The sequence below is a fragment of the Rhinocladiella mackenziei genome (genome assembly GCF_000835555.1).
Source record: "Rhinocladiella mackenziei CBS 650.93 unplaced genomic scaffold supercont1.12, whole genome shotgun sequence".
Lineage (NCBI taxonomy): Eukaryota > Fungi > Ascomycota > Eurotiomycetes > Chaetothyriales > Herpotrichiellaceae > Rhinocladiella > Rhinocladiella mackenziei.
Window position 1 is genome coordinate 325,322 of NW_013550593.1, and position 24,950 is coordinate 350,271.

The 24,950-nt window shown below is 50.1% G+C and overlaps 7 protein-coding genes across 7 annotated transcripts in view; 4 read left to right on the forward strand and 3 right to left on the reverse strand.

Moving 5' to 3' along the window:
* Positions 1–1,372, forward strand: part of Z518_11288 (uncharacterized protein) — a gene marked incomplete at both ends in the record, with an annotated part of 2,541 nt that extends 1,169 nt beyond the window's left edge. The window contains one exon of the mRNA XM_013411232.1: positions 33–1,372. Coding sequence (XP_013266686.1) covers positions 33–1,372 — 1,340 coding nt within the window. The remainder of the gene's footprint in view (positions 1–32) is intronic.
* Positions 1,373–5,548: 4,176 nt separating this feature from the next.
* On the reverse strand, positions 5,549–6,169 carry Z518_11289 (uncharacterized protein; the record flags this gene model as incomplete). Its single annotated transcript, XM_013411233.1, has 1 exon — positions 5,549–6,169. One exon carries the CDS (start codon positions 6,167–6,169, stop codon positions 5,549–5,551), a length of 621 nt encoding a protein of 206 aa, XP_013266687.1.
* Positions 6,170–8,184: 2,015 nt separating this feature from the next.
* On the forward strand, positions 8,185–10,401 carry Z518_11290 (uncharacterized protein; the record flags this gene model as incomplete). Its single annotated transcript, XM_013411234.1, has 1 exon — positions 8,185–10,401. One exon carries the CDS (start codon positions 8,185–8,187, stop codon positions 10,399–10,401), a length of 2,217 nt encoding a protein of 738 aa, XP_013266688.1.
* A 3,777-nt stretch (positions 10,402–14,178) lies between these two features.
* On the forward strand, positions 14,179–15,912 carry Z518_11291 (uncharacterized protein; the record flags this gene model as incomplete). The annotated part of the gene is made up of 1 exon (XM_013411235.1): positions 14,179–15,912. One exon carries the CDS (start codon positions 14,179–14,181, stop codon positions 15,910–15,912), a length of 1,734 nt encoding a protein of 577 aa, XP_013266689.1.
* A 3,149-nt stretch (positions 15,913–19,061) lies between these two features.
* On the forward strand, positions 19,062–20,351 carry Z518_11292 (uncharacterized protein; the record flags this gene model as incomplete). Its single annotated transcript, XM_013411236.1, has 1 exon — positions 19,062–20,351. The coding sequence occupies one exon, from the start codon at positions 19,062–19,064 to the stop codon at positions 20,349–20,351; it is 1,290 nt and encodes a 429-aa protein (XP_013266690.1).
* A 274-nt stretch (positions 20,352–20,625) lies between these two features.
* Z518_11293 (uncharacterized protein) lies at positions 20,626–21,363 on the reverse strand (the record flags this gene model as incomplete). The annotated part of the gene is made up of 2 exons (XM_013411237.1): positions 20,626–20,944; positions 21,008–21,363. The coding sequence occupies 2 exons, from the start codon at positions 21,361–21,363 to the stop codon at positions 20,626–20,628; spliced, it is 675 nt and encodes a 224-aa protein (XP_013266691.1).
* A 1,858-nt stretch (positions 21,364–23,221) lies between these two features.
* On the reverse strand, positions 23,222–23,551 carry Z518_11294 (uncharacterized protein; the record flags this gene model as incomplete). Its single annotated transcript, XM_013411238.1, has 1 exon — positions 23,222–23,551. The coding sequence occupies one exon, from the start codon at positions 23,549–23,551 to the stop codon at positions 23,222–23,224; it is 330 nt and encodes a 109-aa protein (XP_013266692.1).
* Positions 23,552–24,950: the final 1,399 nt, after the last annotated feature.

The window sequence follows — 24,950 nt, forward strand, 5'->3', positions numbered from 1 at the left end:
TATCGTGAAGTTGCTGCTAGAGTACGGGGCAGATGCCAACGCACGGGGCGGATGCGGTGGAACCGCTCTCCAGGAGGCGGCGTCAAAAGGCAACGAGATTATCGTGAAGTTGCTGCTAGAGTACGGGGCAGATGCCAACGCACGGGGCGGATACGGTGAAAGCGCTCTCCAGAAGGCTGCATCAAAAGGCAACGAGGCTATCGTGAAGTTGCTGCTAGAGAACGGGGCAGATGCCAACGCACGGGACGAATGCGGTGGAACCGCTCTCCAGGAGGCGGCGTCAAAAGGCAACGAGATTATCGTGAAGTTACTGCTAGAGTACGGGGCAGATGCCAACGCACGGGGCGGATACGGCGGAACCGCTCTCCAGAAGGCTGCATCAAAAGGCAACGAGGCTATCGTGAAGTTGCTGCTAGAGAACGGGGCAGATGCCAACGCACGGGACGGATACGGTGGAACCGCTCTCCAGGAGGCGGCGTCAAGTGGCAACGAGGCCATCGTGAAGTTGCTGCTGAAGAGCGGAGCAGCTATGACCGCGCAGGACTACGAAATTGCTCTCCTTGCTGCTATGGCAGAGGGCCACGAGGCAATAGCAGAAATTCTTCAAGAAAAAGGAGCCATCCTCAACGCACAAAACGACTTTACTAAATACGCGCTGGTGAGGGCCACGGAAAATGACCGTGGCATGGTGGTAAAGTTACTTCTGGAGCATGGAGGGGACGTCAACGCACAGGGAAGATACGGCAGAAGCGTTCTCCAGGTGGCGGCATCAAAAGGCAACGAGGCCATCGTGAAGTTGCTGCTAGAGTACGGGGCAGATGTCAACGCACGGGGTGAATACGGTGGAAGCGCTCTCCAGGAGGCGACGTTTAACGGCAACGAGGCTATCGTGAAGTTGCTGCTAGAGAATGGGGCAGATGTCAGCGCACGGGGTGGATACGGTGGAAGCGCTCTCCAGGAGGCGGCATTAAAAGGCAACGAGGCTATCGTGAAGTTGCTGCTAGAGTACGGGGCAGATGTCAGCACGCGAAGCGGTTACGATGGAAGAGCTCTCCAGGAGGCGGCGTCAAAAGGCAACGAGATTATCGTGAAGTTGCTGCTAGAGAACGGGGCAGATGTCAATACACGGGGTGGATACGGTGAAAGCGCTCTTCAGAACGCGGCGTCAAATGGCAACGAGGCCATCGTGAAGTTGCTGCTAGAGAACGGGGCAGATGTCAACGCACGGGGTGGATACGGTGGAAGCGCTCTCCAGTTGGCGGCATCAAAAGGCAACGAGGCAATCATGAGGCTGCTACTAGAAAAGGGAGCGGATACTGGCATCTTGCGTAAAAAGGCGAAGAAACTTGTAGAATCTCTCGAAATGTTTTGAACTTTGACGAAGATGACGAATCTGAAGAGGACGACTGGCATTAACAGAACCATTGGATGACACCTGCCAGAGATCAGCCGCGTCGTCTTCTGGAGGATACGTCCAGTGCAGTACAAGGTATCGAGGCCTTTCGGCGTCTAACCGTTTACCTACGACTCTCACTTCGAGGGACATACCGCACACCGCATCGTCTCGGTCACTGATAGTGTTTCGAACGAATCTGCATTGTCTGTAGAAAGGTGCGGCGAAGCATCGAATATCGGTCTTCTCATAGCAACGTCCTCGGGTTTTTTAGGGTTTGCGGATAGTGTCACGCTGGAGGCTTTGCTGGCTGCATTGTCGTCCCTCAATCCAACAGCATGTTCGCACCCGCTTCTTCTCATTTTTCTCACCCACCCGCCCGCCTGCCCATAATTAACGTGAAAGTCTACCTTCTCCGTCCAGTGCGGACAGAAGCCCTCGTTTCCCTGCTTTTCAGCCCTTGTATCATCTCGACCATCCGCCAATCCAACCTGAACGTGCTTTCTCATTTCTGCCATAAGGCAGATGGAAACTGTTGGACAATAGCATTGAACAAATACTATCCAATCATTTACAACAGACTAGGACGCTTTGCAACACTCGCTCAATAGGCTGTATCACCATTGACAGGCAGCAATGATGACGTACACTCGTTAGATAGATATATAGATGGGCTCTATCCTACATTCAGAGCACTCTTTCAATCCACGAAGTTCAACGGAAACCGTGTCCGCGAGTCTTGAATTCTGGCTGTGCTAGGAGGAAAACGTTGCCACCGCTCGAATGCCCATTGTGCGCGTACTCCACCTCTTTCTCCGACCTTTGCAATCTAGCTCTAGTGAAAGAAAGCCCGCCTATTTCTCCGCTCCCGGTACTTCGTTGGCCACCGAACCCAGCTTCAGCTGACACGTTGTGCAACTCCAAGACGGTGATCGTTAATGGTGAGGCGGAATTCGAGCTTGGTGACCATCTCGCAGCCAATGTCACCAGGTATGCCTGGTCGTTCCCTCGGAGTTCGTGCGGTGTAAATGCCGCTGTGGCGGGTCCCAAATTTCAACCGCTCGCCGTATGATATCTATCGAAGAATCGTGATGGCAGAGCTTCCAGTAGAATATGGCAAGTTGGTGTAGCGACGCCAGTCGATCGGGATGATCCTCCGCCAGTGTCTGCTCCTGGATTCTAACCACCTGCTCCAGTAGTGATACCACCTCCTTCACCTGTCCATTCGCTTAATATGCTCTCGCCAGCTCAAGCTGCGATGCCAGTCGATCTGGATGATCCTTCGCCAGTGTCTGCTTCCGGATCTTGACCACCTGTATTAGTAGTGACAACGGCCTCCTTGACTTTCCGTAGTTTTGGAGGTCTGGCACGGTAAGATCGAACACCTCCAGCCATCGTGGATTAATAGGTAACCGATCTAAGCCGAGACTGATCCATCAGCATGAAGAATTTCACGTCATCCAGCATTCCATGCAGGGTTCTCAACGAGCCGGCAAGATCTTGGCGAGCCACGGTCTTGCTTGTTTACATTCACCACCTATATTGCTGCAACTCATTGTTCCCATTGAGTTTTGTACTCTCTGATTTATTCTTTATAGCTCACTGCAAGCTGTGTAGCTAGATCGCTCCTTGGAGCCTTTTTATTCTTTTCTTTCTTGTTGACTTCGTCGAGATATGAAGGTCTTTGCGCATAGTTGCCTACCCTGTCTACTACTGCCTGCACTAGCTCTGTGTAACGTGCTGAGGGTTTGGCAAAGAGGAATCACCTGTACACAAGAATAGGGTGTGGAATGGCAAGGACTAGAGCCTTGTTCTATTCTATCTATGAGGGCAGAGGAGGTATATATAATCCAAATCTCCTGCCGGGAGGCTCTATCTAATTCTATCTGATTATCAAGCACCGGAATGCTTCCATGGTTGATTTGTAAGTCAATGTTTCATATCACAGCGGGCGTCACAACAGTGGTTACACTCTGCTACTGCCTATCGTTGCCTGTTGCCTAGAATCACTTCTTATTAGCAGTAGTTAATCTAGTTGAATTTATTAGCAGACCATATTGGGACTAGTCTAGTTCCGTGCACCGCAGCTTGCGCCTCGTTCAGATAGATTCAATCAATCAACCCTCTCCCGGTCCTACAAATGGTGATCAATCGAGCTTGTTTGGGTGGTCCATAGACTGGATCCAATGGGCGACGGGGTGATTTCATCGGATCCAATGCGTGGATCATGTCAAATATGATCAATCGAACTTGTCAGGGTGGTCCATAAACTGGATCCGATGGGCGAAGGGGGATTTCATCGGATCCAATCCATGAACCATGTCGATATCGAATGGAAGGCCGCCCCCACCCTCCCCCCGGCGGGAGGGGGGGAGAGGATGTGAGGGTTCGGGGTCAAGGATACAATCAATGTATTCTGGCTAGGATCAAGTTCTAGGTGCAAGACGTAGCACGAGGAGAGTCAAGATGGGATGCTACGCAGGAAGTGCTGAAGAACCCCTGAACACGTAATCCTTGGGACGTGGTACCGTGACAAGGCTGCGCCGTGCAAGTTGCCGAAGGAACGAGACCACTATCCCCGGTCCCACCCAGCCACATAGTCCACAGATCAGATCCGATGGCGATGGTATATCATGGGATCCGATCCAAGGACCATCTAGATATCGATGCCGGCGTCATACACCGTCCCCAGCCCTATCCAGCCACATGGTCCACGGATTGGATCCGATGGTGTTGAACAATGTTGTGGCGACATTCTCAGCTATGTAAGGATCTCATCTATGAAGCCGAGCACGGAGACACCGAAGAGTGGCAACAATCTTTCTCTATATAAACATGCGAGGCAGGACCTCAATTTGATAGAAAATCAGAGCATTCATTCAATTCAAGTTGCACGAGAAGTTTGACAGATGGTGTCGAACAAGGTCTCATTGAATGGCTGAATAGTAGCAAGTGCCCCTTTATTGGGAAAAGGGGTTATCACCCCTATGTAGGATTTAAGGGAGAAATAGGAGAAGAAAAGGGGTCAACTCGACGTGTATATATACCAGTAACCTGGCACGATCGGTTGTGAGGTAGACAGAGCATTCAATACATTTCAAGTTGATCCCCAGTTTGACAGATGGCGATAGTCTTTCATCGGATCCAATCTACGGACCATGTCGAGTGTGATCAATAGAGCTTCTCTAGGTTGTCCATAGACTGGATTCGATGCGTGGATCATGTCGATATCGACTTCTATCGAGTAGGGTGTTCCCCCTCCTGGGGAGCACAAGGTCCACAGTGTCAGGGTGGAGATCCGACGACGATATTACTATTCAATGCACTATAAAGTACAAGACGAGAGACAAAGAACATGAAAGCAGTGCGAGGCTATTCTAGATACTTGTAGCCTTGTGGTGTCGTCATGTCGCAGGGCTCCCACGCAGGCACACAAGGCTATCGACAGCCACAGTGGGTCCATGGCCGGCACCCGGCAGGGCCTGCCAGCTTGTGCTGTAACGGAAGGGAACGGAGTGCCACAAAATGGAGACAGCAACTTACGCAGAAGCCGACGGTTAATGTCTCAGAAAGCTGGCACGGCGGGTTTTCAATAACATGGATACGGCTTCAGATATGTTATCCATGATGTGTCGTCCACCAAACGTGGGCATTCCCAGGGTTAATGCAGGTTTCTCAGTCCAAAATACATCAATTCAACGACGACCCGTCTTTGCATTTTTCGTCCCTCCCTGCGCCGAATCTTTCCTGAACAAAGTATCAGAGGACCTCGCCTAGAGATACAATCCATTGTTTTTTCAAGCTTTCTTAACCACTCGCTCACATCATCATGTGATTTTCAAACTTCTAGTGCTTTTGCAACCAGTTCTTGAAGACTTTTTTCAGCCTCACAATTGTAATTGGCTCTGGATTTGGAACTGCTGTCTGTCTAAGACCAGCTCCTCAAAAGATTGTGAGTGTGACATATGGAAAAGGGCTGGAAGGCTACAAGCAAGGCTTATAACGTTCGACCTGAGTTCTGCGTCCATCTGTCACAGTCTAAGGTACTTTTGTTCAATCCTCAATTCCCGATTCTACCACCATTCTCCGGAAAAACTCGAACTCTTCGGTGAGATATTTCCCCTTTTTGTAGGTTGCTGTCTTCCGCTCCCTAGTTCACTTAAATTCCGTGTTCAAAGCGGTGATGAACTCTCTTTCTGTAATCGGGAGATCGGAGAAAGGAAAACTCTTGATTAGTGATGGGACTGTATCGTTTAAGTCCCCAATATTTATGAATCGGTTGGTAGGGTTTTCGTTCTTGCTCTCGGCCTCCGCGTAAACTTCAAATACGCAATCGTCAAGGTCAACCACGTAAGCCCACTCGCAATTCGGATCATTGGCGAACCCCAGTCTCAGCTCAACAGGTACAGGCTTCTCTGCCGTGGCTTCAGTAATGATCTTGAGAATGCTGGCGCCAGTATCACGCGAAAGGGAAGGGTAGAAGCCCTCTATATCGCATTTCACGCATTTGCACGGCCCCTTGGAAAAGGACATGTTGGTCTGCCAAGCCTCTTGGTCCTGACGCACCCCATGTTCGAGTTGCTGCCGGCTATCGTGGTTTAGAGTTATGATGTGTTGAAGGCCGTTCTTGAGGTGCTCGATATTGGCTGAGCTCAGGAGGAAGTTCAATATCTTCATGCCTTGACCTTTGCCTTCTGGGTAGCCGTCCCATTGACAGTACTGTGCAACGACAAAGCTACCTTTGTAGAAGATGCAGATAAGATTGCGCGTGCCCATGTTCGGGGCTAGGTGATAGGCTGTGGAGTCTAGAGAAGGAATGTGTTGTTGTTCTAAGAGAGCAAGACTGAAAAGGAAGGGCGCAAGTTGTCAAGCCAAACAGCCTCACGTGACGTTGCCAAGGCAACGCGTCACGTGATTGACCAATACTAGGTTCGGCCTTCGTCAGTTGGAAAAGAGACTAGGAGGAGGAAGACTACTAGGGGTCGCGGACAGGATATTCCGCGGGGGGTGAAAAGCGTAGCTTTGTCTTTTGGGGGCAAGCCCCTAAACCCCCAGGCTCGCTGCGCTCGAGAGATCACGTGATTGAGCCGGCCACATTGGCCTTGGCAACTCTTGGCGGCGCACACATGCGGCCGTATGACAATTTACGTGATTGCGACCCCTCGGGATCCGGAAAATCTATAATCCGACGACTCTGGCGCCATCGGATCCAGTCCACGGGCCAACCCTCGGGGCCTCGTGTCACGTGATTAGCCAAGCCTCCGGAAAATCTATAATCTGAGTATTACGTAATCCTGTGGTTGACCCCATCGGATCCAATCCACGGCCCACCCAGGAATGGGTAGAATACCGCCTTTGCCTGCCAGACCGCCCTGATCGGATCCAGTCATGTAGACGATGTTGATCACGGTATCCTCCATCGGATCCAGTCCATGAACCATATGTAGACGATGTTGATCATGGTGTCCTGTGCCAGTGATGGATAGAGACGTCTGCGGCTTCATACTGTTACTGAAACGGGCATGGAACCCGGGTTCATATGAAACTCCATATAAGCTAGTTTCGTATTGTTGAACAGCGGTATTGACAAATGCTAGCCAATCATTTATGACAGACTAGGATATTTTGCAACCCTCGCTCAATAGGCTGTATCACCATTAACATGCAGCTATTGTGACGCACACTCGTTAGATAGATATATAGATGGGCTCTATCCTACATTCATTAGGAGAGCCAGGGCACTCTTTCAATTCGCGAAGTTTGACACACCGCCATCGGATCCAGTCCGTGGACCATGTGGCCGGCTAGAAGTTGATATCGAGAGGTGCTACTTCTGTACATCAGCTGCTACACCCCCATAGAACGTCATAAACGCTGTGTAAAAAGACCTATTTATTTTGATAGATCTTGTGAAGAGATACTTAGCTAATAAGGAAACCTCTCTTGCAGAATGGCGGTAAAATTTGTGCTATTCTGACGTAATGGTCCACCCTTTCAAAAGTGGTACGTCGTACCATTTAGCATATGAAACGCAGCTTTTTCCCACCACTCTCTTTACCTTACATTAACATAGAAAAATCGAAGCTTTTGGGTCGATCTAATTTTAAAGGCTACAAAGTAGCTATATTAAGAGTCACAGAATTTCTAGAGCACTCGTTGTTGAGATTTCGGTAATCTAATTTTGCAAAAAAGTAACAAGCGCAGGAGTCCCTTGACACGTAATCTTTGGCATTTGGTCCCGTGACAAAAATCCATTACAGGATTTGTTGCCTAGGCAACGGCAACTTTGGACTTCAATCAAACGCGCCACTGCCGATAACATGTCTCACTGGTCTGGCACCATACAAAAGGCACACCACCGCCCCAACTGCGACCATAGGTAAGTCTCGAGCTTTTGAATTGCAAGAGTCAAATGCTAAATATGACGTCCAGACAGAACTCCGACCAACTTCGCATCGAGATTTCGATACCTCATTCAAAACGCCACCGAACGCGTGTAATATCTTCCCTTGAACCCTCTCCAGAGAACCTCCATCGAAGAGGAGGGCTGCCACCCGACGGGAATATGGCCTCGCCAGAGAAAGAATCACGCGTCGTGCCTATGTCCCAGACGCCTAAGAAGACAACAACCAGAAGCAGTGTCCTCAATGAGACGCCCCCAGAAGGCAGTAAATTCTGTCCCCCACGACGATACTCAAACTCATCGCTTACCCGTTTTCATCTCTAATCTTGGCTGCATGACACACGTGGAGGACACAAAGGTCTCCATTTTTGAGAAGCTTCACAATAAGATGTCCAAGAACGCAAAGTTCACCGAAACCCAAATTAAGAGGGCAGAAGAGGCCCTCAAGACATCCAATGAATGGAAGAAATGGTGGTCGGACATGGTCTCAAAGAGCTCGGGAATAATTTCTCAAAATATATTTTTCCGCATGCTTCGGAAAGCTCAAGAGGTCCTTCAAGCACAATCGACGGCAAAGACACGACAGGCTCAGAACGTCTTCATTAATATCGGAACAAAGGTACCCAAGTCCGGGATTAGTAATGAGGAGTACGCGGAAGGCCTGAAGCTTTTCAAACCCGATCTAGCTAGTATTGCCATCGATGTCAACAAGGAAAATGTGAGGTTTTGCGATATGAAGACAACCTGGGAACTCAAGAAATCGGCCGATCAAACATATGCACAATCCCAAATACAACTCTCTCTTTTGAGATGCAACCAAGTGTTCTGGGATGACCCATTTCGTCACTTCATATACTCCATCTACGTCGCCGGCAGGACGTTGCGTCTCTATCAACTAAACAGAGGGCAGGTGCTGTGTTACGAAAGTGGGCTTAATATCGAGCATAATACATTAGGTTTTCTGCGCTTCGTCAACTGGCTCATGCTGGCCAGTGACGACGCCCAGGGCTTAGCAAAGGAACCTTCTGCAATCGGTCGAAGAGCCATCAGCTTCACTCCTGCCGGATGTAAGATACCATCGCCACTCGTGCGTGTGGGCGTCGACATGGTCACGACACGCGGCACTACGGTATGGCCTGTTAAAATGCAGAGACCGAAGCCGAAAAAGAAAAAATCAAGAAAGTCACAGGCTAAAAAGGACATAGAGAACTCACCTTCAGAAGGTGACGATCTTGCAGCGCTGAAAATGGCCTGGGTCTACGAGGGGCGCACGAGTGAAGCCGATATCCTTAGTGAACTGAGCGATATCGAGGAACTACCAAAGCTTTTTGAGTGGAAATACGGACCTTTAACAACCGAGTTTGATGTTCTACCGGAGGCAAAACATTCAAGACAATATCTCAAAATGGGACCGAACTATCGGTATATGGAGGTAACACATAGTGCATCCTCCGTCATGGCAAACCAGACCCAGAAGAAAGAGGCTGAGAAGGGCTTGTTCATGCCGGAAGTGATCGAGACCGCTATCGAGCCAGCCGATAAGCCTTCGTACACGAGAAGACAGCGATGGTACCTAGAAGAGTACTGTGGTGTTTCTGTGAATACCACGCCGTATGGACTTTCGCAACATCAATACCCCAGTCCTCGAGATGTCACTGAACTTGAGCGTATAAAGGCTCTACGTTCTGCTGTACTTGCTATCCAGAAAATGTTTTGCAGAGATCGTCCCATTGTCCACCGAGATATTTCTCCCGCGAATATCATGGTGACGTCGCCAGATATGCTGAAAGGGGAGGGCGCCCCTCCACCCGGACGGCTGATTGACCTCGACATGGCTTGCGTATATGGAGACCCTCATTCCGGAGCTCCCTGGCGTACTGGCACTTACCTCTACATGGCAATCAACATTTTGATGGCGAAACACCCTAGGCACAACCCATGGCACGACATCGAGAGTGTCTTCTGGGTTCTGCTCTTTGGAGAGCTGAATCGGACTACTGAAGGTGCGGAGGAACTAGAGGACATTGCTTCTGCTGGGGCATCCCGGCCCACAGAGGCTAAAAAAGGTGTAGGATTAGCGTCCAGAAAAAGCCTTATCGTGAGTGTTACCTGGAATACATGGATGAGCGATGAACGATCACGTCTCTTCGAAAAGACATCATTCCCAGTTATTCGGCTCATGCATCGACTAAGGGTCGAACTGTTTGGATTCGACGAACAAAAGGAGCCAGATCGTTTAGTAAACTCAGAAGACGTCGCTGTCGCGGCGGGTAAAACCATGGGCCCCTCTATTAACTACAGCGCGCCCAGGTTTGCTATCCCTGACGAGAAAATTTGGGAGAAAGCTGAGAAGGAAGTTGGGAAAGTAGGAAAAGGTATCGAAGGGCTTACTTTGGAGGAAAAGGCAGACAATACTGATCAAGACAAAAGCAATAATCCTGCTGAGAAAGAAGGCGTCGGGAAGTCGGAGAGAGACCTAGCCGTTGAGAGGCTTAAGCAGGCAGTTGCCACGATCACAGAGCGTATTGATGGGTGGTTTGCTGAGTGTATTGAGGACCTGGAAAAAGTTGAGCAGCAAGAGCAGTCCATGAGCGAAGCTTCATGAAGGTTTTTAATAAGAAAGGCTAGGGCCAGATAGGCAGAGACAATTCGCACCCCATGATTAGTTGAGAGCTTTTTTGCCCCTTGAAAAGATGTATCGATTTTTGAATCAAGTATGAAATTGATGATCACGGTGAAACTCCGAGATAGATAATTTTGTCCCGAACCTTGATACACTGTAGCGGTGTGATGAGCCGAAAAGCCCTATAGGGCACGTTAGCATAGAATGCCGCCTGCAGCCATACTGGTAGGATAGCGAGGCGAGTACTCTCATAGTGTCTCCTATGGTTCAGGCTTTAAATATCCTTCGATAGGTAGAATTGCACTCAAAATTCTGTCAGCTGCTTTTATCCAGGTGTCAAACTTGTGGTACAACTTGAGTTGAAGGAGTGCTCTGTTTTCTATCAAGTTGAGATCCTGCCTCGCATGTTTATATAGTCAAAAATTGTCGCCATCTTTCGGTGTCTCCGTGTTCAGCTCGTAGACGAAACCCTTGTCTAGCTGAACATTCATTGCCACGCTGAAATCGTTGCCACATATTGTCTCACAGTTCAACACCAGGCCTTTCGGAATGGGATACCATGACAAATGGGGATGTCAAACTTCTTGTACAACTTGAGCTAAAGGAGTGCTCTATTTTCTACCAAATTGAGGTCCTGCCTCACGCATATATATATAGAAAAAAGATTCTTGCCACCTTTCGGTGTCTCCGCGCTCAGCTCCATAGATGAGATCCTTGCATAGCTGAGAATGTCGCCACACATTGTTCAACAGGGGGCTTGTGATATAAAACTTACCGTGAGTATAGGCAGGTTCTGAAATGAGGAGGCCTAGGGTCCTGAGAGAAATTTCTTTTTGCTCTTTTCCAATGACCTTCGCCTTTCTTATACCACTTACTACTCTCCTCCTGTTAAATACAGGGCTACTGTGTATAGGCCCCACAGCTGAAACACTGGTGAGAGGTTTCTATAGACGACGACGTTACTGATGGTTGCTCTGCGTAACGACGTAGTATTCACATGTCTATAAAAGAAGCCTCAGTACCTCAACAAGTAGATAGAGAATAGAGCATTCAATACATCTCGAGTTGCACTCGGTTTGGCAGCAGCACTTGAGGCTGTCGAAAGCAGTCACGTGAACGCCCCAAACCCGACCGCGATGCGCAACACTTCCCCCCCAGCCTGAGTGCCTTATTTACCAGCGATGTAGGCATGAACAGCTAAGACTTCTTTATTTAGCCGCTTACCCTTTCAATTCACATCGAGCAAAGATGTCGGTTAACTTTCCCTTTCGAGTAATTCTCATTCGGGCTTAACTAGAAAGGACTGTCTTTATATTAGGGTTGTTTTTCGATTCTCTCTTTCTTTCCTTACTCCCACTTCTAGCCCGCCTCAATGATATTTTATGGCGTCATTAGACTGTCATGCCTCGCCCAGACTGTCCACATCGTTTCTCGACCTTCCATATCCCACGCGCCACCGCATCTATGTCCTCGCCGGTCTTGTTCGTTTCTGCCCCGTTGATCTGAACCACGAAGGCCCCCGAAAGGTCGAATACGCCCGAGCGTGTGCTGATAATCTCGATCACGCCATCGACTCATGGAGGTCACAGACCGACGGTCCCTCAGCCACAATATCCACGCAGGACGTTATCGCCGGGCACAGCTGTTCCTATCGTACCAAACGGTTTCAAGGGCGAGCGCCGTTCCCTGGGCCGGACGGAATAGACTGTGTCTGTGGCCCTCTCCAGGAGCGTCTGTGGGACAATCCATTGCTCTCGACGTGCGCTTTTTGCCATCACGGCTGCAAGTGTGGAGTCGGGCTTCCGCTCTCGTCGCATCATCTTACCCTCCAATCTCTCGAGCAACAGTGGGAGAGCTGTGTCCTTGTCCTGGCCGCGGGCCTCACGCCTGGTCAAGTGAGGCTGAGTTTCGTCTGCGACACACTTGATCACCCTGTGGCCCACCGGATTCTCCAGCCGCTCCCAAGGCTAACTCCGCTCGCAAGTTGTGCCATCCGTCTCGGCCAGCGACCTGACCACTACCTCCGCTGCCTCGCCGAAACCATCGTTCAGCGGGTTTCGCGAGCGTCTTCGGTCCCGAACACCGACTTTCCATGGTGTCGTCTCCCTGTGGAGCTGCAGCTACAGATCCTACGCCACTCAAACCTTCTCGCGCCTCGCACGATTGAATGGACTGAAGGAGAGGGTGTCGAGAGGCTATCTTGCTGCTGTCAGTGCACCTCGACGTTAGAGACTTACTGCTGCCCTTCACTCCACGCGGCCTTTACGTCTCGTGGATGTACGTGCTGGCCATAGCCTGGAGACTACTTTCTAGTCGGCCGGCACTTTCGGCTACAGGCTCTGCAGGTCTTCTGGCGCTCTAACCAGTTTTCCGTCCGCACGTTGGGAGCTCGATGGGAACTCGATCAGCAACGTGACTTTGACCACGGATCCGCCTTGGTGTTCCTTCAGCCAATTCCGCGCGATGCCTTACCTCATATCCGCTCTCTTCGGATCATTTTTCCTTCTTTCAATGATGACGACCTTGAGCCGGGAACTCAGACCCTCCTTAACTGGATAAACACATTGACATTCATTGCCACATATTTAGCACTTCCTCACTTAACCCTCACTCTTTGTACCTCTGACGCCCGTCAGGATGGGGATAACGGCTTTGTGACAGGCTCGGAGGACATTGAATGGGCCTTCTATCAACGTATGGTTAGGCCCGCCAGTGTTCTCCAGGGTCTTCAGAATCTCTTTGTCCTCTTTCCCCCAACCTCCGACGTAAATCGTGAGGCTCGAAAATCGGGTCCGCGAGAGGGACCTCACGGTTCGCGTAGTGGGCCAGACTTACCTTGCCAAGCCCCCCAGGAAACCTCGTGAAGGACAGATGCACCCGGCGACCGAGACGACGGACAATGACCACCCTATCACCCTTGGGCCAGCTGGTGAGCAGATCTGGCCTCCATGGACAGTGTCAGAAGGGTCCCATTGAAAAGATGGGTCTGTCACAGGACCACGTGCCAAGGATTACGTATTCAGGGGCTCTTCAGCACTTCCTGCGTAATATCCCATCTTGAGTGACCTATTGTTCATGACCGACTAACTCATTCTGTAACATTCGCCTCCTGCCGTGCAACTCCATTAGCAGGCAACAGCGTCAGCGTACACCTCGCAGATAGATATATATAGATGGGCTCTATCCCACACTCGTGAGGAGAGGGAAGAGTGTGGAATATATCTCGAGTTACACTTAGTTCGACACAAAATGATTCCCCGACGATAGACTTGGTCACGATTGAGACTGATTCGTGCCAAGACAGAGAAGCCGCTTAGTCTTTGTTTTCAAAAGTAAAAAAAATGGGGGAGCTCGCAGAAATGAACTCCAGCGGCACATAGCCCCCAGTAGGGAATAGCGTATATAACTGCCAAGAGACGTACCGTTGTTTCATTGATTAATCGTAGCTGGTTATGCAACCATACAGCCACTGACGTAACGGACAAGTTGACACCAGCGTTTGAGGGAGATTGGCTTATGTCAACAAGTTTCTATTTCGGCTCCAGAATAGCAGGTTCCTGTCTGCTCTGGCCTATAGCGTATTCTGTCGGCTAACAATGGGGTACTACCTGCGCCTTACTTAAATGAATTTATGATGATCTGCCGAGAGAGAACGGTCCGCAGTTTGAATAAAGCTGTGGAACCGGACGTCTCGAATACTTGGAAAGCCCTACCATACCAATACACTCATTTCCAATATTATTCGAGGCACGCACAGAGATGCCGCTCACTCTTGCATTAATAGCGTTCGGTCTCTCCACTGCCGCCAGCGCTCTGGCTCATGCACGCGATGGGAAGGGCATCAACTTTCAGCCTTGTCCGGAGCTCAATGCGAACATAACCGCCATTAACGGAGTAGAAGGAACACCTTTCGATTGCGCAAAGCTCTCAGTGCCCCTAGATTATACCGACCCCGAATCAGAGCCACTCGAGCTCAACTTGTTCAGAGTCAATGCCACAGCAGAACCAGTGCTTGGAACAGTGCTGATCAATTTCGGAGGTCCTGGTGGCACGGGTGCGGAGAATTTGCCTGCTTGGGCTGACGAGGCACGAAACAATATCGGCGCGCAATGGAACCTCGTCTCCTGGGATCCTCGTGGAACCGGCAACACCATTCCCTTCCAATGTAATCTCACAGCGCTAACGGGTGCGGCTGTAACTTCTCAGAAGCGCGACGTCGGCACCTTGGTCAGCACCGACCTCACAGCAGTTTTCCTCAATGGCGGTTGGGAAGCTGCCGGTCAACTCGCAGACTACTGCCTCTCTGAAGCGAGCGAGACTGGGACCCTCATCGGCACGGCATTCGTGGCCCGAGACATGATTAAGATCGTTGATGCCCTGGACGAAGATGGTCTCCTACGCTTCTATGGCTGGTCGTATGGTACCGCTCTTGGTTCATACGCTGCCGCCATGTTTCCAGAACGCGTCGAGCGGATGGTTCTTGACGGAAACCTGAACCCGCATGACTATCAAGCCGGCCATTACGGAGAGTTCGCGCACGATATCGACGAGACCTTTGCTGGCTTTCTCCAGGCATGCTTCGACGCCACGGACAACTGTGCCCTTTACACACTATTGCAACCCAACACAACGCAAGATCTCCTCGATGCCATCAACCTCGCACTGGCACCTCTCGCCCAGAACGCCACCTTGGGCGCTGAAGCCTATCTCAGCTACCTGAGCATTAAAAGCACCTTCGTGCAACCACTCTACTTCCCCCGTACCTGGCCCAGTTTCGCAGAGACGCTCGCCAGTATCCTGAATGGGACGATCACTGCGCCTGCGAGTGACTCCACACCAGAGACCTACGGTACGGCCGATAACGACGTGATTGGTATTCGCGCAAGCGACGCCACCTTCATCGCCAACTCCAGCGAGGAATATCTTGCCCAAGTCGAGTATCAAGCCACTATCAGCCCGGGCTTCAGCGACGTTTCGTACTTCCCTCTTTGGATCTCTGCACAGTGGAGGATGCCCGCCAAGGAGCGCTACTGGGGCGACTTCCACGTCAAGACCAAGACTCCAATTCTGTACGTCAACGGCGAGTTTGATCCGGTGACGCCGCTTGTGAACGCGTACAATGCGAGCGCGGCCTTTGAGGGGAGCGTGGTACTGCCGCATAGCGGGTACGGCCATGGTATCTTTACGGATCCCTCGCAGTGTGTGGCTAGGCATATCCAAGCTTACTTCAAGAATGCGACGCTGCCTGGCGAGGATATGCGTTGCGAGCCGGATATGAGCCTGCTTCAGGTGTGGCAGGCGAGCTTGCAGGTAACGGAGAGTGGCTCCTCTTCTGGCGGCGATGGTAATGGTACAATGGAAGGTGGCTCCTCTTCTGGCAGCGATAACAATAGTGATACAGAGGGGGTCGAGGGTACTGCGAGCCGTGGGAGCACCAGCGTTGAGTTTGCATTTGCGATGATACTGGCGATTACGGCTATGAATGTATTATAGCCCTTAGGGATATCGAGACTAGATGTAGCATCGAGACGAAGAGAATTAACGCCTAAATTAAGGCAAGCGTTTCTCGAAAGCATTAGCTAGAGGATCGTATAGTTTTTGAAGCAATATATTGCGTACTAGTGGTGCTAGTCGCCGTGAGAATTTTTGGAGTCGAAGGCTAACCCCCCTCCTCTGGCTATAAAGGGCCCTCTTTCGGCATCAATCACATTATATAACCATAACAGCTTTGATGATATAAACCTCTCACGACACCTTCCACCTTCGATCCCTTCACCTTGTAGCCTTCTATCTACCCACATAAAGAAGATGATACGGTGACGGTAGCGCAGTCGCACGAGAGGGTGATTAATGACGATGTCGCCGACAGTGCTGCACACTCGCAATATCCATTCGCGTTGCACACACCTTCCAAATTGAGTAAATTGTTAGCATCGTCCTTGTCCTCGTCCTCGTCTTCATACTCCATGGTGTTAGACGGTAATATGATGCCATTAAGCCGCCAATGACGCAGTAACTCGCATCTCCAAGGCTGTTTCTCTCAGGTGCGACCATCTTTTTGGCGCTGCTAAATGCCCTTTCAATTTTCACAAGATGTGCAAAGTATTGATAAGAGATCATATGCTATTTGACGTAGCTGCGGTGGTCCTATCTTCTCCTACCAACCGAACTATCGGAAGTAGAGAAGAGAAGCTACTATATGTCTACACCACTATTTATTGGCTTACTAAGCCACTCGCAAGTGCCACTCGCGATTACTGACCATGGCCACTCACGAGTGGCAAGTGGCGAGTGGTCACAAGTGGCACTCGCGAGTGTGCAGCACTGGTCGCCGATCATCTTGATCGAAAAGCACGTCAGTCTCGCAGAGTATCTCGACTCGATGATCAATCGATGTCCTGATATTCTCGGATCGACGCGTATAGAGACACATCAAGACGATTTGGCGTACAAAGTCGATACGAGAACACAACGAGAGATATTCTCCGGCCTCGTTTCCCATGTCTCGAGGCTGATGAACGAGTGTCTGGTTCTGCCGGGATTCATTTCGACGCGGATAGCGTCACGAGATTTCCGAGTGATCTGGTTAAAGAAGGTATTCGGCGGTATCTGACTCAAATGCTGTTGAACAGGTGGTGACATATCGTTCAGGATTAACCGGGTTATTTTGCAGCTCTCGCTCACCAGACTGTATCACCACTGACAGGCAGCAATGATGACGTACACTCGTTAGATAGGTATACAGATAGGCTCGATGCTACCGTCTGACCGAATTCAGTCAGAGCACTCTTTCAACGAAAAGAAGTACTACAGCTTCGACCCGCAACCCATCAATACGATGCCGCATATTGATAACTCGAGGCAACTTTGGGATCGCTCTTGCCATCATAATTGGATGCTAGAGGGTATGGACAGAGGTTTTGAGTGATTTTGTCACCATTTGAATCGACAAAGGAAGCAAGGAGCGTTGCTGGAGGCCGGTTCTCCTCTACCCACACAACAAGGGCGGCGAAGGCGTCTGTTGGTACGGTGCCGTAGCCTCCGACGCAGTGGCCAACTCCAGGTGCCGGGAAGAGACGATAGAGCTCGTCGGTCAGATTACGGCCTCTATAACAACGATACCAACGAAGAGTAAGGATCTGTTACGAGGGGTATAGAGAGAGGGATCACAAATCGCTGCGAGTACACAGGGTAGGGTGTGGAATGGCATTGTACTGAAACCTGTCTATCTATCTAAGGGTTCGAAGGCTCTTCTTATACCTTCGATCCTTTCATCTTCTTGCCTCCTTTTCGACGTCCAGCCCCTTTCCTGCCACCTTTGCGATGGCTGGGAATTCGTGGAGTGATGGGTGTTACAGCCTCCCACAACCTTTTCGACAGTTTCTCGATATAACAGTGTTCCCCCCGAGGCGATCAGTTGACCTGCAAGGCCGTTCCATGTGAGCATCTTGCCTCCATTGTCACGAAACTGCGAAAGATTTGGGTCCGATGTTCCGATCATGCCGCCGTACTATGTCCAGGACTGGATTATTAGCTGTGTGAATTCGGCCACCGTTAAGGTGGGGGTATTAAATGAAGGATCTTGTTTTAAAAAGGTTGATATCGGGGTTTCGGAAAGCGGCCATTTGGCTGCAACCGTAGTTCCATTCATTGCTGTGGTGTTGGAGAGGCCGGAAAAAGCAGTCCCCCATTCCAATCCGCGCTAGAGGGTCACTCCGGTGATAGACTGTGGAGTCTAGAGAAGGAATGTGTTGTTGTTGTTCTATCTAAGAGAGCAAGACGAAAAGAAGGAAGGGCGCAAGTTGCCATGTGATTTCACGGAGGACTTAGTTGGCATTCGAAGAGGTCCGAGGGACCGTCTGACTATATAGTATCTGAGGGTTACTAGCGTGCTTCGAAGACCCCTGGTCATTACAAACCTTGGCAGACCTTCAAAAGGGTCACGTGGGCCACCTATAGTCACAGTGAGCCAGGGGGTTTGGGGGCTTGTCCAAAAAGCTACGCTTTTTTCACCCCCTGCGGAATATTCTGTCCACGGCCCCTAGTGTAATGTTCCATGAGCACTTCGTGCAATTTGACTCGAGGACTAGTCAGCTCACCAAACACACGTGACAGGGACCGCAACCGTTTTTGTCGAGGAATGGCTCTCGCCGGAATAGACGGTTAGGAAAACTATTTCCGACCCAAAATTCCGGGGCTTCCGAACTTTTACGATTGGCTAGTCTCGACTCGGACCGCGTCATTTTTGCCGGCTACCATGAAAATTAAGTTTGCTCGACTTCCGAGCTGAATCATTAACTCTGGCTGGTCGAACGGACTACGGTAAGGAGTTTCATATATAATTACCACCCGCACCACCGAAGTGTAAGGAATGAGAGATTCGCCCCACTACATACGGTTGAACTAGAAAATTCCGAAAGAACTCTTCGAAGTGATCTCGGAAGTACTATAAAATAGTTCTACTAAGCAAGAGCAGAACAGCCTTTCGACAGATCCAAATGCGCCCGTCGTAAGCTTCGCGAAAGAGTATCTTTCCTTCCGTAAGTTGTCTAGAATTTGTCGTCGTGAAACTGCTTGTTCGATCAATCCACCGCTGACTGTGGGCACTATCTGGTCAGCAAGCGACCGTCTGTTTGCTCAACATGGCAAGTCAGCAGCGACAGAACGAGCCAGCACCGGGGGCTCCCTTCTTTACACCTAAGCATTGTCCGGGACGAGCCAAACAGCTGACGTTCAACACGCCGACCATTTTCCGCCCACTAAAATTGCGAGGCGTCACGCTACGCAACCGAATCTGTGTTTCTCCGATGTGCCAATATTCCTGCGCCCCCAGTGGCCCGCAGGTTGGTGTCATAACGCCTTTGTATCTCGCGACTCTTGGACATTATGCCTACAAAGGCGCCGCGCTGGTCATGGTCGAAGCAACGGGAGTGCAACCCAACGGACGGATTAGCGTCAACTGCCCAGGATTATACAACGATACACAAGAAGCAGGTATGAGGAAACTTACAGACCTGGTGCATTCACAATGCGGTTTGGTTGGAGTTCAACTATCGCACGGAGGGAGAAAGTCGGGGACTTTAGCACCTTTTGTAGCTGCGCGTTTAGGGCAATCTAGCATCAAGGCGGCAGCTTCTGAAGGAGGTTGGCCGGACAATGTGGTGGGCCCCAGTGGCGGGGCGGCTAATAGCTTCGATGGCAAGGGCGAAGAGTATTGCATACCCAACGAGATAAGTAAAGAAGCAATACGCGAGCTTGTGTCGAATTGGGCAGAGTCTGCGAAAAGAGCCATTAGGGCTGGAGTCGATGTTCTTGAGATTCACGGGGCGCATGGATACATATTGCATCAGTTTCTGAGTCCCATCACAAATCATCGGACAGATGAGTATGGCGGCAGTTTTGAGAACAGAATCCGGCTGCTTGTCGAAGTCGTCAAAGCTGTTCGGGCTGTCCTCCCAGAGACTACGCCGTTAATACTGAGAATCAGCTCTACGGACTGGATGGAGGGATCGTCCAAAGCAAAAAAGTTCGGCAGTTGGGAAGTCGAAAGCACGATACGTCTCGCAAAGCTCCTTCCAGACCTCGGCGTCGACCTCCTGGACGTGAGCTCGGGCGGCAATGTCAAGGACGCGCCTCTGACTGTGTTCAATGCCGGTCTCAAACATCCAGATATCGCAGCAAGGATCAGAAGAGCACTTTCTGAGGCAGGGAAAAATATGCGACTCGGAGTGGTAGGTCTGATCACGACCGCTCAACGAGCACGGGACCTGGTACAGGAAGACTCGGACAATGCATGTGCTGATGTAGTTTTTGTGGGGCGACAGTTCCTCAAGGATCCCGCATTCGTGTTGAATACAGCCACTGAATTAGGCGTGGATGTCGAATGGCCTATTCAAATTGCACGGAATGAGATACTCAATCCAAAATTGTGAGAGGGATGAGCTTAGGCAATTCTGAGGTGTAAACGCTTAGCAGCTGCCCTACCGCTTCCATGTAAATTCGATTTGAATCTAATTGGCGGTAACTCGGTGCTGACATGAGATTGGCATCCAGTCTGGACGATGTTCCAGAAACTATCGGTCTGGATTCCGAGAAATGTTCTCAGACACCCACAAGAAGCTACATGGACATTGCCAAGTTGTGGTACAAGGTCTAAGTGACACGCCTCTAAACTGCATCTTCTATAGACTTCTTCAAAACTCTCCTTTACAGTTTGGCAGGGCCAGGCCGACCACGACCCTCGGCATCTTCTTTCAAATGAGCCTCAACGAGCTGTATAGCCTTTTTCGCTTTTTGTCTAGGCAATGTGGACCGGCCTTGAGGTCCACTATCATTGAGTATCTCGACCGGTCGCCAGAGTCCGATGTCACCTACCTCCAGGATAGTCCCTGAAGGATATGTGGCATCTCTGATCAATGCTACCATCGCTCTTACGATCTCACTGCGCGGTAGGACAAAGTCCTTCTCCATATCTATGTGAGCCAAGGCGCCCGGACTGTCACGAAATAATGGAGTGTCAACGACTCTATGAAAATGGAATCAGCCAGGTCTGCAGAGAAATTTGAGCCCTGGTGGAATATGTACTTACCCAGGAGCGACAGCAACAACCCGAATCCCGCATAAGCTTTCCAATGGAGCCATGCATCTCACGAATTGGCTAATGGCTGCCTTTGAGACAGAATAGAGAGGAAGGACAGCCGAAGGTTTCTGTGCAGTGATACTGGATATATGTAGGATCATACCAGGTTTGCCGGCCTGGCGTAAGTGTCGAATCGCGATTCTTGTTGTCTTGATCGGGTGAGTCAGGTTGATGTCCAGTAGCTTATAGCCCGACCCGCGGTCCGCGTCGTTCCAAAAGCCTGCGGTCGATGCCTCATATATGCCGGCACCTGCTACTACAATATCAGGCACTGCATTGAAGTCGTTGAAGAAAACGTCGAACATCTCTTCCAGGGCTTCCCAGAGCCTCCGCCTGTGATCAGAGCTTTTTTGCTCCGCAAAGAAGCCGAAGACATTATCCACGATGGCGAAATTCGTCGAGTGTAGTGGCCTGGTTCGAGACGTATTTTGATATGCGGAGACTAGCAACCAGACTTTTACCGAATTATGTTTCGAGGCCTCCCATGTCGGTCGGAATGCGAGAGGAAGAATGGACAGTAGTGACTTCCGGCACTATTATATTCCGCTCGCCGTGTGGGTAGGAAGTTGTCTCTACATTGGCTTAAGGCGTCACTACCGGATGCGGAGCCATTAAGGATTGTGCTTAATTCGTCATGAGTCCGTCTCACCCAGGTTTATCGCAGAAAACCGTCCATTACGACCTATCGGCTCTAACAGAATGATAATGACTCTGATGAGAAAACAACCGATAGGCTCGGAATTCTTCATCGTTCTGTGCCGGACCGGAGGTCTCTCGATGGCGACCTCCCTTCTTGCTATGCTTATCACAGGCACCATTCACCCTCCGTAAGTCGGGTTCGAAAAGTAGTGTTTCTGTTTAGCAAATCATTTCGTGATTCGAATCACGGCCACCCAATGACTCGTATTTAGCAAATATGATTCGAATCATAGTCCGGTATTACCTGCTTCGGCAAGTCGTCGCCTAGGCTTTCTATCCATATTCTATATTCCATATGGACCGTTTTCTGTATGGAATAAGAGGTGCACTCCCCTATGGAAAGTTATTCTATATAGGGGTGTCCCCCCTCCATAGTTGCAATCTACACACGAGTTTTCACTCCTTCTATCCGCATCTCGCTCTGTTCGAGAGCAGATCAAGAGCGTATTGCTTAGTACCTTACCATGGATTCGATTTACTTCTTAGTTATGGAATACAGTCATGTGGTGTAGAGAAGATTGTTGGTGGCCCGTGGATGTACACCGCTAGTGATCGGCGGGCCGGATATTAATTCCGGTGATTCGAATCACGATTTGATAAATAGGAACACTGGGAAGAGTTGGTATCGGAGTGGCACATTTATCATCGACAGCACCCGATACGATCAGCAGAACCATTGGATCGCCCTCGACATTAAGTGTATATTACGGTGACCTGGTGGCTATTCGGGAAGCATGCCAGTTAGTGGACGCACTATGACTAGGTCACGACATTTACCCTAAAAAGGTAGTGGCAATCTTTAGCAACGTCATTCCGCGCTTCGTGTGCTAGCGAAACCGCGAGAACAGAGTGGACAAGCGATCGTGCGAGACATCTTATTGCGGCTTCAGCGGTTCTCCTGGCGTTGGGCACCGCGGATCGTTGTTTCGGCGGGTCCTGTAACACCCATCACGCCACGAATTCCCAGCCACTGCGAAGGTGGCAGGAAGGGGGCTGGGCGTTGGAAAGGAGGCAGGAAGATAAACGGATCGAAGGTATAAGAAGAGCCTTCGAACCCTTAGATAGACAGACAGGTTTCAGTATATTGCCATTCCACACCCTACCTTGTACGCTCGCAACGATTTATGATCCCTCTCCCCACACCCTTTATCAGTACTGTTGTTACAGGTGGACAAACCTAAACTTCGAACCTTTCCCAAGTGTCCGGTCCCACCATGGCCGGGAGTCGCCAGACAGACCAAGATCCTTGAGTAGTTTTTCCTCATGTTCGTTGATAGTCCTCATAGGCTCACCCAGTCTACCCAGTCTCTCGATAAACTCTTCACGGCCTTCCAGGTTATGGCGATGGGATGTAGCGTATTCCTCAGATGAATCCTGGAATTTCCCGGTGGTTAAAGTTATCATGGTATGTGATTTTTGTTTTAGGCAGTGATCACATTCCCGCTCTTGGAGCTCTTCAAACCGCTATGCGACTTCCTGCTTAAAGTTCTGAAGCTCATTCATCAATTGTGTGAATTTTTGATCCTGTGCACGGTCGCCGCTACCATTCTCGTATTGTTTCAGCTCAAATTTGCTAGCGATGAAGTCGCGCATTTTTTCAAGCTCTTGCCGAAGATAAGTATCATGAGCTCTTTGTAGATCGCCTAGTAAGCTCAAGCTGCCGTCTATAAATTCGAAAGGTTTGACTTCCTCGGTGTATTCAGAAGAGACCGAAGGCAGAGGCGAAGGAGGTGACCAAAGCCGAGCAAGCTCTCTTAGGACCGGCGTAGATTGAGGGAAGCGAAATTCAAGCATTACTGTGATTTCAAGACGTCTATAGTGATAAGCGAAGAGATACTGCAGTGGTCGATACGAGGATTATAGCTGGAGCGGCCATGGTAGTACAATATCCCGTAAGTCCAAATCGGCGGTTGCCTATTTTGTTTGTCTGAAACCCCGTCCGTGGTACACAGCCAGTCAGCTGTCCCAAAATGCCGCCGTGGCTTGTGCTGAAACACGCTGACGACTCAGTGCCAGGCAGCATTGTCCTGACAGGACGGGCCGTGTGATATGTGGCGACGCCAAGGCTTGTAAAGACCTTCGGAAGCGTTGTACGCTTCGTACACGCTTCGAAAGTATATAGTCTGACGGTCCCTTGGACCCCTTCGAAATATGACAAGTCCTCCGTAAAATCAGCCGCAGTGGAATCATGTCACGGAACCACATGCCAAGGATTAAGTAATTAGGGGTTCTTCAGCACTTCCTGCATAGCATCCCATCTTGACTCTCATCGTGCTATCTAGAACTCGATGCTAGCTAGAATACATTGATTGTATCCTTGACCCCGAACCCTCACACCTAGGAGGCACTTGGTCCACGGATTGGATCCGATAATGGTATGTCGGAAAAATAGTTAATCCGATGACGGTTGTTCGGAAAATATTTGATCCGTTAGGGTAGTTCACTCATCGGATCCAATCCACGGACCATGTCGATGTCGAGTACGAAGGGCGCGCCCCCCTTCGTGTAGGGGGGGGGGAGGGCCATATGGTCCACAGACTGGATCCGATGGCGGCGGTAAGAATTTCCACGTGATAATGTGTTGCGTGACTTTGCCAAGCCGTATGCTTACGTGATCGGCTAGAACTACGGTCTTGGCGTCGCCTCACAACGTCAAGCTGTAACCGGGTGGTTCCAAAATAAAATAAAATAGCCAAAAAAATAAGGTATATCATTTATTCTGCCAAAAACTGCTTCAAAATTGACACCAAATCGTGGTTGACCTATCAAGGACGAAACTTCGTGGGCACACTAAGTTTCAGTCGAACCGATAGAATTGAGGGACCTTACTAGTGTTCTATCATAGGTAAGGCAAGAGGGTTGTCCGGCCTAGATTTCTAGGTGCCCTAGATGGGTAAACGTAATGCTCCAGCCAGTGATTGTTGATGTTAAACTGAGTGATATCGAGGGGGTTCAAACCTTCCTGTCGGTGAACTTGTCTAGCTCAAGCATTCATTGGTTGTGGCGCCCCATTTATCAGTTCGTCAATGATGGACTATAGGAGGGGAGCTTTGGTGTTGATTATTTTTGTCGTGGCGAAGCGTGTGTGTTGTAGAGATATCTCCTCCTTTGTGTGTGTGTGTGTCATAGAAGCCCTTCAAACGGTCTTGGCAGGCCCACTGCGGCTGTCGAATAGCCTCGTGTGCCTGCCGAT